The sequence below is a fragment of the Indicator indicator genome, chromosome 24 (assembly GCF_027791375.1).
Source record: "Indicator indicator isolate 239-I01 chromosome 24, UM_Iind_1.1, whole genome shotgun sequence".
Classification (NCBI taxonomy): domain Eukaryota; kingdom Metazoa; phylum Chordata; class Aves; order Piciformes; family Indicatoridae; genus Indicator; species Indicator indicator.
This window is the reverse complement of record NC_072033.1, coordinates 14954333-14967879: the sequence shown is the minus strand read 5'-3', so window position 1 is coordinate 14967879 and position 13547 is coordinate 14954333. Positions and strand designations below refer to the sequence as shown.

The 13547-nt window shown below is 56.8% G+C and overlaps 1 protein-coding gene across 1 annotated transcript; it reads left to right on the top strand.

Annotated features, from left to right (window-relative positions):
• Positions 1-10445, top strand: PCIF1 (phosphorylated CTD interacting factor 1). The gene is made up of 16 exons (XM_054391788.1): positions 1-160; positions 2302-2440; positions 2590-2714; positions 3118-3255; positions 3640-3770; positions 3995-4149; positions 4366-4513; positions 4690-4773; positions 5409-5508; positions 5703-5865; positions 6983-7155; positions 7499-7585; positions 8068-8252; positions 9022-9115; positions 9271-9446; positions 10119-10445. Exons 2-16 carry the CDS (start codon positions 2317-2319, stop codon positions 10366-10368), a joined length of 2133 nt encoding a protein of 710 aa, XP_054247763.1. The 5' UTR covers positions 1-160; positions 2302-2316; the 3' UTR covers positions 10369-10445.
• Positions 10446-13547: the final 3102 nt, after the last annotated feature.

The following is a 13547-nucleotide window of genomic DNA, read 5'->3' as shown; positions in this document are numbered from 1 at the left end:
GCCAGGCCCCTGGCTGTCTGCAAGCTGCCCGTTCCTGGGATGAGGGAGAACCTTGCCGGGTCCCGGGGGGCTGCCGCTGCTCTCCTCTGTCAGCATTTGCCGTTGTCCTGTGTAAAATCCTGCCTCGGTGAAATGGAAACAAACAACACTGCTGTTTGCTGTACGTCCCTGCTCCGTGTCTCCTTCCCCGTGCCGTGGCCTCTGGTTGTGCCGCTGCATCTGTGAGCTGTCTGGGCAGGGGCAGCACTGCGGTGCTGGGGAGGATTGAACACATCACCACATCTGTAAAGCAGCACCTCAGCCACCACCAGATGCTGCATCCCTGGCACTGGTTAAGTCCCAATACTAGTTACATAAAAGTAGAGCTCTGTCTGCCAGGATTTCCCTGGTAGTTTGTTTTTTCTTTTTTTTTTTTCCTTTTCCCATACTTTGAGGTACTTGGATTTAACTCTCAGCAACACTGTTGAGTGATAAAGTTGCTTACCTGCTTCCACCACTGTAGTTTATCCACAGATGGGAGAAGGCAAAGCCAATGAACCCTGTTTGACAGCTGATGTGAGCAGTGGAGGGGGTCTAGGAAGATCTTGATCCCCAGCACTGTCTGTAACTCTTACATATGTCCTCAGGAGCTGTGGTCCCACCAGCATGTACTAGTTCATTTTTAAAGTGCTGTTTGTAGCGTGCAGGACACATCAGCCACAGCCTGTGCATATAAGTTTTTAATTTAAGGAAGAGAGGCCCAAAACATCCTTCACAAGCTGCTATAGCTGCAGTGCTGCTGCTTGGTGGGGTTCCTGCTCTGCAGCTCTGAGTCCCCAGCTCTGCTGTGCTTTGTGATGGCTGCAGCGTGGGTCTGATCTGGGTTGTCTCTGCTGCCTGTTGCTGTGCTGACCTTGCTGCCTTTCTGGCAGCTAAGGTGACTGTAGAGGGCATGGCAGGGTTGGAGTTCAGGAGGAAGTGTGAGTAAACAAATATTGCACAACTCTCCTCTGCTGCATGACTGAATGTCCCTGGTGGCACTGGGGCTCTGCAGCAGGTCTTCTGCCTGTGGCTTGGTTGGTACCTTCTCATTCTGTCCAGAGACCAAAGTTCTCAGTCTCTGCTGTGTCCCACACTGTTCCTCACCGTGGCTGGAAGGATGGAAACATCTTCCATGAGGCTGGTCAAGTTCCTCAGCCCTGAGCTGTGTCACACTCGTTCCACAAGCAGTACTAGAGACACCTCAGCCAGTCCCTATGATCACTCTTGGCTCCTGCCCACCCTGCTCCCCTGAAACAGGCAGCAGAGGTTTATGAACAGGAAGGGGATGAAAGGGGAATAAATCTTATTAACTACAAACCAAAGCAGAGTTTTTTCTTAAATGAGCTACATGGGGACTGACTGCTGGGGCAGTCTGGTGTCCTGTTAAAAAGAACACTTCTGTGCTGCTGCTGCCCCACCTCTGGTGTAGTGTAGGGTGTCTCCAGAAGCCTGAACAGAGCCGAGTAACCGAGGGAGGTGATAATTTATGCAAAGTGCCTGGTTTCCCCCCAGCTTGTTGCCACCATGCTTAGGGCTGTCAGAGAGGAGCAGTCTGCAGCGTCAGAAACTTCCCCGAGGGACATGGTGACTAAGAGAGGGAAAGCCTGGCTCTTCCTCTCCAGCTGGCAAGATTAAATTATGATTAAGAGGAGCTTCTATTGTTTCAGCAGCTCTTTGCATAACTCTTGTTATTCAGATGAAAAAGTAGGAAAGGCTTCAGCAGCCGCCGAGGCCTTGCAGCCAGTCTGAGCCTGGGCCATGCCAGGGAAAGAATTCAGGGGTTCCTGACCAGCCTGTGGCTCTGAACCAGAGGCTGCTCCTAGTGAGGCACTGGGGCTGCTTTACAGAGCAGAAGTTTTGTATTAAAAGCCTTCTGTTTCAAGTAGGTGCACCCAGGTGTCTGAATGTTGGTGGAAGCTGTCTCGGGGCAGCAGCTTGGCTCTGGCCAGCAGCGTTGGGTGGTGCCTGCTCACAGGGGGGTTGCATGTCGCTGTGCATGTCCTGATGTGTGGGAGCAGACACTGCAGTGCTAGGAGGCATCTAGCTGGAAAGAGAGCTTTGGAATGCTAGCCTGAAGAGCTCTCTGGCTGGGAGCTTGGCATTGCTCCCAACTGGTTGTGTGAGGAGAGCAAGGCAGGGGCAGGGCTCAGGAGCTCAGCGTGTCCCTGGTCAAGCTCCTTTTAACTGCCAGAGTGAGCTCTTGGTGCTGCAGCCCAGCAGGCCCAGTGCATCTGGGGGTCTCTCCTGCTCTGACCTGGGGTTTGTGTCTGTGTTTTCTAGAGCAGTTGCTAAGAAATGGCCAATGAGAATCACGGAAGCCCTGCGGAGGAAGCGTCTCTCATGAGTCACTCACCTGGCACCTCCAACCAGAACCAGCCCAGCTCCCCCAAACCCATGCGCCTGGTGCAGGACCTGCCAGGTACTGAGGCTGCTCTGGGGAGCCCCTGCAGGGCCCTGGCAGCCAGGAGAGAGAACGAGGGGCTCTGCTATCTGTGCTGTGGCAGTCACAGGGACCTGAGGGGCTATTGCTGAGGGCTGCTCCTCTCCTGATCCCTGGCTGTCTTCCAGATGAGCTGGTGCAGGCTGGCTGGGAGAAGTGCTGGAGCAAGCGGGAGAATCGCCCCTACTACTTCAACCGCTTCACCAACCAGTCCCTGTGGGAGATGCCTGTCCTGGGGCAGCACGATGTCATTGTAAGTGAGCACTCACCACGAGGGCTGTGCCCACACTGGGATGTGCTGCAGGGGCAGGTGCTGTGGTGGTCAAGATTGCACATGCAGAGGGTCTTGGTTCTGAGGAGTGGCTGCTCCAGGCTCATGCTCAGGCAGTGCTGTGCCAGCTGAAAGAACTCTCAGCCTGGGCAAGTTGTGTTCCATTTCCTCATCTAAATCTTAAAAAAACACCCAACAGCCAGACATAGGTCTGGAAAAGAATGTTTTAGCTCTGTGCAGATGTGAGTGTTGGGGTCTTTAGTTCCATTCTCAGGGGAGCCTGGGCCGGTGGAATGGGTGGTGGAGAGGCTCCGTTACCTTTGTTTGGCCTCTGGTGGAGCCAGGGAACTAACGTGGGCTGCTGTTGTTGTTTGGACTCCCACAGTCAGACCCATTGGGACTGAATGCAGCTCCGATGCCGCTGGAAGGTGGAGTGGTTGATACCTCTGTGGAGAGCAAGCAGAGGAAGAGGAGATTCTCTGAGGAGGTTCCAACCAGTGGCAACAGCGTCAAAAAGCCCAAGGTGGGTCTGGTGCTATGAAAAAAATGGGCTTAAGGATGGTGTTTAAGTTGAAATCTAGGGGGTCTGGAGCTTGGACCTGGGTTTGTTTCAGCTCTGTGAGGTCAGGCCACCCCTGACTCAGGCTGTGACACTTGGAAGGTACAGAGTTGGTTGCAGACTCAGGTCCTGCTAAGCTGTCCGTGCTCCCAGCCTGAGCTGGAGTGTGGGAGTTGGGAGATAGGAGCACAGCAGCTCATGTGTCCATGTTAACTTGTGCCAGCAGCAGGCAAAACATGCTCCCAGGGGTGTCCTGGGGGTGTGCTGCTGTGGGACTGCTGGGAACACTGGGCTGCTCCCCCTTTGCCTGGCTCTGCAGGGCAGTAATTCCATCTGTTACGTGCCCAGGCGGATGTCCCAGGGAATGCAGCTTCCCAGCCAGTCCCCAGCTCTCCCAGTATTCCTGGAACCTCTGTCCTAAAGGCATGGTGTGTCTCACCTGAGGACAAACAGCAGGCAGCTCTCCTGCGACCAACTGAGTGAGTCGTCTCCTTTTGCCTTCTGTCTTGTGGTGGTGGAATAGAGACACCTGGTTTTCCAGATGTCTTCAGGGAAGAACCTGAGGGATGTAACACCCCCAGCTACCTTTGCAAGTCTCAGTTTGCTGGCTGGTGAAACAGCCCAAGGAACATCTGCTTCAGGAGTAATATTTGATAACTAGCCAGTGGTCTGGCCATCCTGATGACATTTGTTTCTGCTGTAGGGTATACTGGGACCTGGACATCCAGACAAACGCAGTGATTAAGCAGAGGGCACCCTCAGAAGTGCTTTCTCCACACCCCGAGGTGGAGCTGCTGCGGTCCCAGCTCATTCTCAAGCTGCGGCAGCACTACCGTGAGCTGTGCCAGCAGAGGGAAGGTGAGCTGCTGCTGGGCTCCCCTTCTGCACCCTCTCAGGCCTGCAGTGCTGTGGTTCCTCCCTGGGTTACCTCTGTCCTGGCTTTGAGATGTTTTCTGGCTGTAGTCTCTGTGATGTCGGTTGTGAACTCATTGGGCTGGACTCCAATGGGATCATCCTTACCAGAACTTGTGGGCACCTCGGTGGTGTTGATGAGACCTTTCTGTGCTTCTCCAGGGATTGACCCCCCAAGGGAGTCCTTTAACCGCTGGATGCTGGAGAGGAAGGTGGTTGATAAAGGGACAGATCCTCTTTTACCCAGTGACTGCGAGCCAGTAGTGTCTCCTTCCATGTTCAGAGAGATCATGAATGACATTCCCATCAGGTACCACTCAGAGCAGGGCTGGGGTCGTTTTGGCTTGGTCTGGCCCAGGACTTTAGCTGCTGCTTTGCCTTCTGCATTCTCTGAAGAGCTGGTGGGGTCCTGCTGATGTCAGGCTTGGGAGCTGGGCCTCCCTTCCTGGCAGCTGTGAAGCTGATGCATGTGAATGTATCCCTCAGGTTATCCAGAATCAAGTTCCGGGAGGAAGCCAAGAGGCTGCTTTTCAAATATGCCGAGGCAGCGAAGCGACTGATCGAATCCAGGTGGGAACTGCTCTCACTGTGGGAAGTGCTGCTGCATCCCACCTTATTCAGTGCCTGTCATCATCTTGCTGAGGAAAGCAAGGCTAGGAACATGGAGAGGGCAAACAGTGGCTCTGGAGCAGGAAGCTTTTGATGGTCATGTTACAGTGAGATCCAGTGTGGAGAAGCAGACGAGTGGGAACCTGTGAAAGACTGGACAGGGAGTGCTTCCTGTCAATTTTCCCTGAGCAAAGAACAGGAGTGCTGTTGGGGGGCAGCAAGTTTAGAACAGGGTTTTGTTATTCCGTCTGTGGTTTTTCTGACCAGTTCTGCTACAGGATGGAATTGGAGAAGAGCCTTGTAGGAGAGGTGAATGCTTGTTAACAGGGGAGTTTTCTTAGAGCCATAAGATTCCAGCAACACCTGTGTTTGAAGAGGAGAGGCAAGATCAGAATGCACTCTTTGTGCCTCTGCTGTAGCAGGTTTGGAGGGAGCACAGCAGTCCTGAGGCATGGAAGTGTCTGGGAGGAGGCTGGAAGGAGAGTGGCAGGGCTGGGCCTTGGTGAAATGCCTGCAGCTGTGCTCCCCTGCTGATGGGAAGCAGCTGTGGCAGGATGGATGCCTTGGGTTCAGTCTTACTTCTCTGTTCTGTGCAGGAGTGCTTCACCAGACAGCAGGAAGGTGGTGAAATGGAATGTGGAGGACACCTTCAGCTGGCTGCGACGGGACCACTCTGCCTCCAAGGAGGACTACATGGTCCGTGCCCCTCGGAGCCTGCAGCGGGTGCAGGGAGCCTGGGAGGGGAGCGGAGGGGGAGCCTTGGTGCCACAGGAAGGTCCTCCGGGGGAGGCTGTGTTTGCTTCCCTTTGGCTTTGTGCAGTGGGAGTGGCAGCAGCATGGGGGCTCTGCAGGGAGCGGCGCTGCAGGGGCTCTCTGGTTGTCTCACGCAGGACCGCCTGGAGCACCTGCGCAAGCAGTGCGGGCCCCACGTGTCCGCAGCAGCCAAGGACTCTGTGGAAGGCATCTGCAGCAAGATTTACTACATCTCCTTGGAGTATGTCAAGCGGATCCGGGAGAAGCACCTGGCCATCCTCAAGGAGAACAACATCTCCGGTGGGTGGTGGAGCTGCCCTGTGCCCGCCTGGCCCTGTGCAAGCGGAGCTGCCCATTGGGAGGACAGCTCTGAGCCCACAGCAGGAGTGGCCAGTCTGGGACAGGTGGCACAGCTGGCACTCACACAAGTGCCTGTGCACTGAGGAGGTGTGCTCCTAGCATCAAGTGGCACAAACATGTTTTGTCAGAATGCAGCATCTTGCCAGGGGCTTGACTGATGCTGAGCAGGGCATCAGTTGGTTCCCCTGGACCATGGTTTTTTGCTCTGCTTCTTCCTGAGTTCCCAGGGACTGCTGACAGTCGCCTCCCCTGTGCTGAGGCTTCTCTCCTCCCCATATTCTCATTTGCCATGTTTCTTGATTCTGAGCAGCTCCTGCACTGCTGCCTCTCAACACCTCAATGTGCACCCTTCTTCCTTTCCCAGCAGGGGATTCGTGTTCCTCCATCCTTTACCTGTTCTTTCTTGTCTGCCATCTTTCCTTCTGGCATTGTCCCTGCTCTTCACCACTCTTCTGCAGTTCTTTCCTTTCTTGGGTCCCAGTTCTGCTCAGACTCCCCTCAGACCTCAGAGGCTTCAGCTGCTTGAGTTTGCTTTTGCCTTCCCACCTGACTGAATCTGTGATGTTTTCTGCCTGGTCTTTCCCGTGAGCTCTCTTTTCCTGATGGACCTGCTGTCAGTGATGGATAACTGCAAGGAGGCAGGAAGCTTCCTTTGCCTCCTACACTTGACAGCCTGGGAATATCTGGATGAGTTTGGGTATGACTGAAGCAATGACAGTAGCACCATGAAAGGTGTTCTGCTGGTCTTGGGTGTGCCTCATGGTGCTGGGATGGTTGTGTGCAGTTTGCAGTGTGCTGTGTCAGAGGTGGAGGAGTACTGTGCAATGTCTCCTCTCTGTGCTCTGGCAGTGGGTGATGGAATCAGTTTGGGGAATCAGCTCTGGACCTAGGCAGCTGTCTGTGAGACCTGTGAAGGACACCACAGTGTTTTGGGGGGCGGGACACCTCGCTGCTCTTCAGCCCTGTTCCTGCCACTGCAAGTTCTGAGGTGAAGGAAGATCTGTCCCAAACGTCCCAGGATTATTCTCACTGCAGCCTTTCTCTTTGTTTTCTGTAGCTGAGGTGGAAGCTCCTGAGGTGCAGGACAGGCTGGTGTACTGCTACCCAGTGAGGCTGGCCATCCCCTCCCCACCCCTGCCCAGCGTGGAGATGCACATGGAGAACAACGTGGCCTGCGTGCGCTACAAGGGCGAGATGGTCAAAGTCAGCCGCAACTACTTCAGCAAGCTGGTACGGGCTGGGGCTGGCATGGAGGGCTGGCACTGCCCCTGGGCTGGGCTGCCAGTGCTGCCTGCCCTGCTGAGGGAAGGAGCTGCCCTGAGAGCAGCAGAAGCGAGGCCAGCCAGGCTTGGAGCACCTTCAGGGTGCTGTGCCGCAGGAGCAGTTGCGCTGGCAGCGAGGCAGCGCTGCTGGCCTGCTGCCATCATCCACGCTGGTGAAGAGCTCCTGGGTCAGTCATGGTGGGAGCAGATGTGCCTCTACACAGAGCCTCCCCAGCTCCTCATCACCTGTGCCCCTGATGTTTGTGTTTGTTGATTCTGCTCGTGGTTCATGGCCAGGCTTTCTCTTCCAGTGGCTCCTCTATCGATACAGCTGCATCGATGACTCTGGCTTCGAGAAGTTTCTGCCCAGGGTTTGGTGCCTTCTCCGTCGCTATCAGGTAAGGTCTCATCACAGCTGCACTTCAGAAAGCCTTAGAAATAGTAGGGAGATAAAGGTTCTGCTGAAGTCCTCAAGGTCTTTGCTCCAGGGGAGGTCCACAGCTTCAGGAACCTGATGTAAAACGAGGCTTAAAAGCTGCTGTTGTTTTGGGAGAGGCTTATGGTCTGGGGAGTGGTTGTGACCTTGGCAGGAGACCCTGGGAGGCTAAAGATAAAAGTTTATGAAAGAGACCTTCAGTAGTTCCTGACTCTGGGGGCCAGTTGAAGGCTGTGAAAATTGACGCTTGGCTGTGGGGCCTGAGCTGGATAAGGCATCTAAGGAGCATTCTTGGGTACATGCAGGGAATCTACAGGAGTTTGAGAAAGGCCAAGGGGGCTTTGCATGCTTAGAGGAGTGGGTACATGGTCAGGGGCCCTTGGCCTGTGGTCAGGAAAGGGAGCAGCAGGCACAGCAGGCACTCACTGGGCTTTGCTCCTCCAGATGATGTTCGGTGTGGGGCTGTACGAAGGAACTGGGCTGCAGGGGGCACTTCCTGTGCACGTCTTCGAGGCCCTCCATAAGCTCTTTGGAGTGAGTTTTGAGTGCTTTGCCTCGCCCCTGAACTGCTACTTCAAGCAGTACTGCTCGGCCTTCCTGGACACAGACGGGTATTTTGGATCCAGGGGGTGAGTCCTGGGCCTGGGTGGGTGCAGCTGGGGTGGGCTGGAGCATCTGCTCAGGGGAGTGTGACCTCAGGGCTGCCTGAAGGCAGTGAGTGGACACAGGCTGGCTGTGGGACCACCAGCACTGTGCCATTAGCCTTGTCAGAGCGTCTGCTCCCCGGGGTGCTGTGGTTCATGGGTCTGCCCGTGCTGCCCTGGTGCTGGAGTGGGAGAGCTGGGCCCTGGAGCAGCCAGCTGGGCTCAGAATCACCATCAGTGAGAGCAGCTGGGCTGTGTCCCCCATGACCAGTCGCAGAATCCACAAATCTCCCATGGCTGGGAGGGACCTCTGGAGATCATCCAGTCTGAGTGCCCTGCAGGGTCACTCACAGCAGGTTGCCAAGGATGACAATGGCCAGGGGAGTTTGGAAACTCTCCAGAGAAGGAGACTTCACAACCTCTCTGGGCAGCCTGCTCCAGGGCTTCAGCACCCTCACAACGAAGAATTTTCTCCTCCTTTTCAGATGGGGCCTCCTGGGTTCCAGTTTGTGCCCACTGCCCCTTGTCCTGTCAGTGGGCACCACTGAGAAGAGTCTGGCCCCAGCCTCTTGCTCCCCACTCCTTAGCTCTTGCTGAGCATTTAGAAGTTCTGCTGCTGGAAGTGGCAGGGTCTGTGCTGCTGGGGACTCAGCCCCTGAGAGCAAGGCTGTCCCTTCTGAGGACACGGATGGTTTTAGGTGTGAGGATTGGAATTCTGGCCTCTCTGATGGGGATCTTTGCCTCTTTCCTCCAGACCCTGCCTGGATTTCTTCCCTATAAGTGGCTCTTTTGAGGCAAATCCTCCGTTCTGTGAGGAGCTGATGGATGCCATGGTCTCTCACTTTGAGGTACATTTTCCCCTGGGGAGCTGTGGGCAGTTCCTCTCCTCCCCGCTTCCCCTACACCCTCGCAGAAGGCAGAGGGATGGCTGCTGCAGCTCCATCTGGAAGCAGAAGTGTTTCCATAATTAAACATTGCTCAGGCAATTTTCTTGTTAAACTAGAAACTGCTGGAGAGCTCCAGCGAACCTCTGTCCTTCATCGTCTTCATCCCCGAGTGGCGGGACCCCCCCACGCCAGCGCTGACCCGCATGGAGCAGAGCAAGTTCAAGCGGCACCAGCTGATCCTGCCAGCCTTCGACCATGAGTACCGCAGTGGCTCCCAGCACGTCTGCAAGAAGTAGGCTTTGATCCCAGCTCCTTCTGGGAGAAGGGCAGGGCAGAAATAATCCCAGCTGGAGCGGCGGGGAAGCGGGGAGTGGGCAGAGAAAGTGCAGCGCCTTGGCACTGGGGTTGCTAAGCCAGGCACAGGCAGCGTTGAGAGCTCTACATTTTGTTGTTGCTGATGGGTGGGGCACAAGTCCTGGCTGAGCAGGTCACACTTGGTGCTGTTCCCTCTGCCAGCCCTTGGATCTGGTGAGCCAGCCCAGCCACGCTTCCCGCCCTGCCAAATCGGCAGCAGCTTGGTGTCACTTGGGGAAGCAGAACGTGCTGGAGGGGTCTTGGTCTTAGCACAGCAAGCTGGCCATGGTCTGCTGGCCAGGAAACAAGGTCAGGCAACTGGTGGCTCACTGTGACAAGTCCCCTTCTGCGGGGACAGCGATGTCCCAGCAGGTGCTGGTGGAAGGCTGTGGTGATGCAGCATCAGCACCGTTCATCGGAGTTTGGGAGCCTTTGCCAAAGCTCAGCCTGTACTTGGGGCTGCCCAATGCTACTCTGCTGAAGTCAGAGGAGTGAGGGAGCAGGACCTTGTCCTAAGCACCATGCAGGGCAGAGGGTCAGAGTGCAGTGTGTGACTCTGGGTGGGAAGGCCAGGGGGATGCTGCTGAGTGCCTCTCGTCTTCCCCTGCAGAGAGGAGATGTACTACAAGGCCGTGCACAACACGGCCGTCCTCTTCCTGCAGAACAGTGCCGGCTTTGCCAAGTGGGAGCCCACGCCGGAGCGGCTGCAGGAGCTCGTGGCAGCCTACAAGCATTCAGGCCGGACCCTCAGCTCCTCCTCATCCTCCTCTTCCTCATCCTCCTCCTCCTCTTCCACGGCAGACAAGGAGCGGGAGCTGAGCCGAGAGCAGAGCAGCAGCCGGGAGACTAATCCCAACTAAGGAACAGAGGTGCAAGACAGCAGGGGAGGCGCCGCAGCCCAAGGAATCGGAGGCTGTGCTGGGGCGGTGGGGAGACTGCTGGCAGCGCGGTGCCACCGCCGGACTCTTGGCAGCAGCTCCATGGCACTGCCTTCCTCTGCGAACTGCACGCCCGGGGCGGCCGGAGCAGCCGGCGGGCACCGGAGGAGGCCCAGCTGCGGCTCGGCAAAGGGCACGCGGCACGGCGGAAGGAGCAGGGCGGCCCCAGGGAAGAGCAGCCAGAGCTGGGACACAGGCACAGGCAGGAAGACAGCAGGACAGCCAGAGGGGACAGATGGATGGCAAGCCACCGCCCGGTGCCGGCGGGAGAAGGAGGGGCAGAGCCCGGGGGGCTCCTGCGGCCGGCCCGGCCCCGGCACGGCTCCGTGTCCAGATGTAAATAGCTGTGTCCATGGCACCGCGCTCCGGCGGCGCCACTCCCATCCCATCCGTGTTTTCTTTCCCACCCGTGTGAGTCCCGCCTTGGCCCGCCGCCGCTGCTGTGTCCGTGGAGGGCAGGAGCAGGGGGAGGTTGGCTGGGGTTGTACAGATGTTGTTGCAGCTGTTTTGTAGTCGTTGTGGTTTTTATGCGGAGCCCCTCCCCTCCCCCCCTCCCGGGGCTTTATTTAACCTCCTTGGGTTGTGTTTTGTAAGGGTTAATTTAACACCGCTAACCATTTTATTACTTTTATCAAGAAGAGCAAAGTCTATTTTTGATTTCTGTTTCCTAGTTCTTAGGGACATTAAAAACCAGCGTACAGCTCTGCCCCTGTCTGTGCCCTTCCTTCTGTCACCAAGGACTGTACCCAACCCCTGCCCTCATGCCCAGCTGAAAGGAGAATGCCATGGGAAGGTCTATCCAGGAGCCTGGATCCACTCTGCTCCATGTTGCTGCTTTCTCCTGGTGGAAGTTCTTCCTAACAGCTGTGAATCCCCCAAAGCAGCCTGACCAGCAGCCCCTGGGTTCCCTGTCTGGTTCACAGTGTGAGGAGTTTAGCTTCTCACCCCCATCACAGCCCTCAGAAGTGCCAGCAGCTGCCACTGCCCTCGGCCTCCTCAGGACAGGACGAGGCAGCTTCTCCTTGCTGGGTCTCTGCTCTGGGGCTCTCCAGGCCCTTCTTCCCCACAGAGGGTGTCCCAGACTGAGCCATATTTTGGGTCCAGGCTCACCAGCACAGAGCCGCAACTGGTGTGGTGGGGAGAGCCAGGCCCTGGGGGTGTGCAGTGAGCAGGGGCTCTCAGAGCAGGGGCTCTCAGAGCAGAGCTCTTCCCCAGCTGGCTGGCCCTGGGTCCAGCTTCCAGTCATCAATCTCATCCTGTCCCTGCTGGTGGGCTCAAGAATCATTTGTTGCCACCCATCTCCTCTGGCCTGACAAGGTGAGGGTGGCTCTGGGGTCTAAAAGCTGTGACAATTCTCTGACCCAGTTTTCTGGGATTTGGGAATTTCCTGGCTTTCCCTCTAGAGCCTCCTCTGCCTCCAGCCAGGCTGGTGGGCAGCATGGAATCCAGTGAGACATCTCCAGAGTGGGTCAGCAGTGCCTGGATGCCATCACCCTGCGGGGCTGTGTTCCTGGCACAGGTCAGACAGGTTGTGAGGGTTCTCAGTTAAAAGCCAAGATGTGCACATGGCACCCTGCGCTGGCAGCACTGGTGCCGGGGCAGTGCCAGTGCTCTGTGGTGGGCAGAAGCAGCCCAGCCCCACGTACTCTTGGCACCCCCACAGTTCTCCAGGGGTGCTTTCAACAACAGACAAGATCATAGATGTCCTTCAGTGAGACTCAGCTGGGAACTCTGGCAGTGAAAGCAGTGTTTATGAAGCCTTTTCTTCCCTTTTATCCACTATTTCAAGGCAGAGCAGGCTGCTGCTGAAGTGCAGGTGAGCAGACACCCCGGCACCTGGCAGCCTCAGCAAACCAGTCTGCCCCCACCAAGCCCTTTGCCTCCCTTCCAGGCCATGCCCAGTTACCTCATTAAACATTTCATTGCCTTGGGCTTGCAGGTGGCCAAGAAGCCCTGTAAGGTGGCTGTGGCTCTAGAACATCTTGTTTACCTGGATGAAGCAGGAGATGGTAGAAGAGGATGCCCACAGCAGGTTTCACAGGGCATCCCCATCAGCCCAGAGCACCCTTATCAGCCTGGTGCCAAGGCAGGACATGACCCTTCCCACTGAGACTCTGCAAGGGCCACCCCACAGTGCCTGGCAGTACCAGGCTGAGCCTGTCCCAAGGCAAAGCGAAGTCCAGGGATGGTCACTGAGGCCAGGCTGAGCCATAGGGAGTTGTGGGGACAGCCAGGGGGCAGCTGGAAATGGTGGAGGATATGAACAGGGCTGGGGGCTGAGGTCACACCGGGAGCTGGATGGTGCCTGGCCCCTGAAATAGAAGCTCTGATGGTTTGACCTAAAAGGGCCCTCGCTCACACTGCCCCCAGCAGCTCCAGCCCCAGGGGGCTGCTCTGGTGAGGGCTGGAGCTGCAGCCCCATGCTGGGGTCCTCAGGGTGTGGGCAGCAGGCACCTGGCTGCTCCTGGAGCTCAGGGGATAGAGCAAGGCCCTGTCTGGAGGAAAAAAAATATTTCCTTAACTGGCACAGCTCACTGTCTTGTGCCCTGAGGGAGCTGAGGGCAGCAAGGTGTCATTGAGAGGGGCTGAACCCCCTCATGGTGCCTGGGCTCAGGCATGTCCCTGGGTGGACTGTATCTGTGTGAGGTCCCCACTGTCACCCCCACTGTGGGCATTTGCTGCTGCTCTCCAGCCTGGCAGCACAGGGAAAGAGGTTTGACCTGTCCATGCTGGGAAGGAACAAGCACTGTCGACCTACCTTCAGCCCTAGGGGGGTCTCTGGTGGCTGCTGCTCCTCGGGACTGCTGGAAACACCCCTGCCAGGGCTACAGCTGGAGTGGGGGTGGATTTGGCACAGACCGAAGAGACCCAGATGCAGAGAGGGACATACTAAGGGTTTGGCTGTATCCAGCCTGGCTTTGGCAAGTGCTGCAGCCCCCAGGTGCCCCTGGTCCTGGTTCCCCAGATGCAGTAGTGGGGTAACGACCCTGCTCTGCAGCTGTCCTACCTTCCAGGCTGGGGGCTCAGGGCTCCAGGGAACACCGGGCAGGAAAGGAGCATCCTCGGGAGTGGAGAGGCTGTAGGAACCCACATCGACCCCC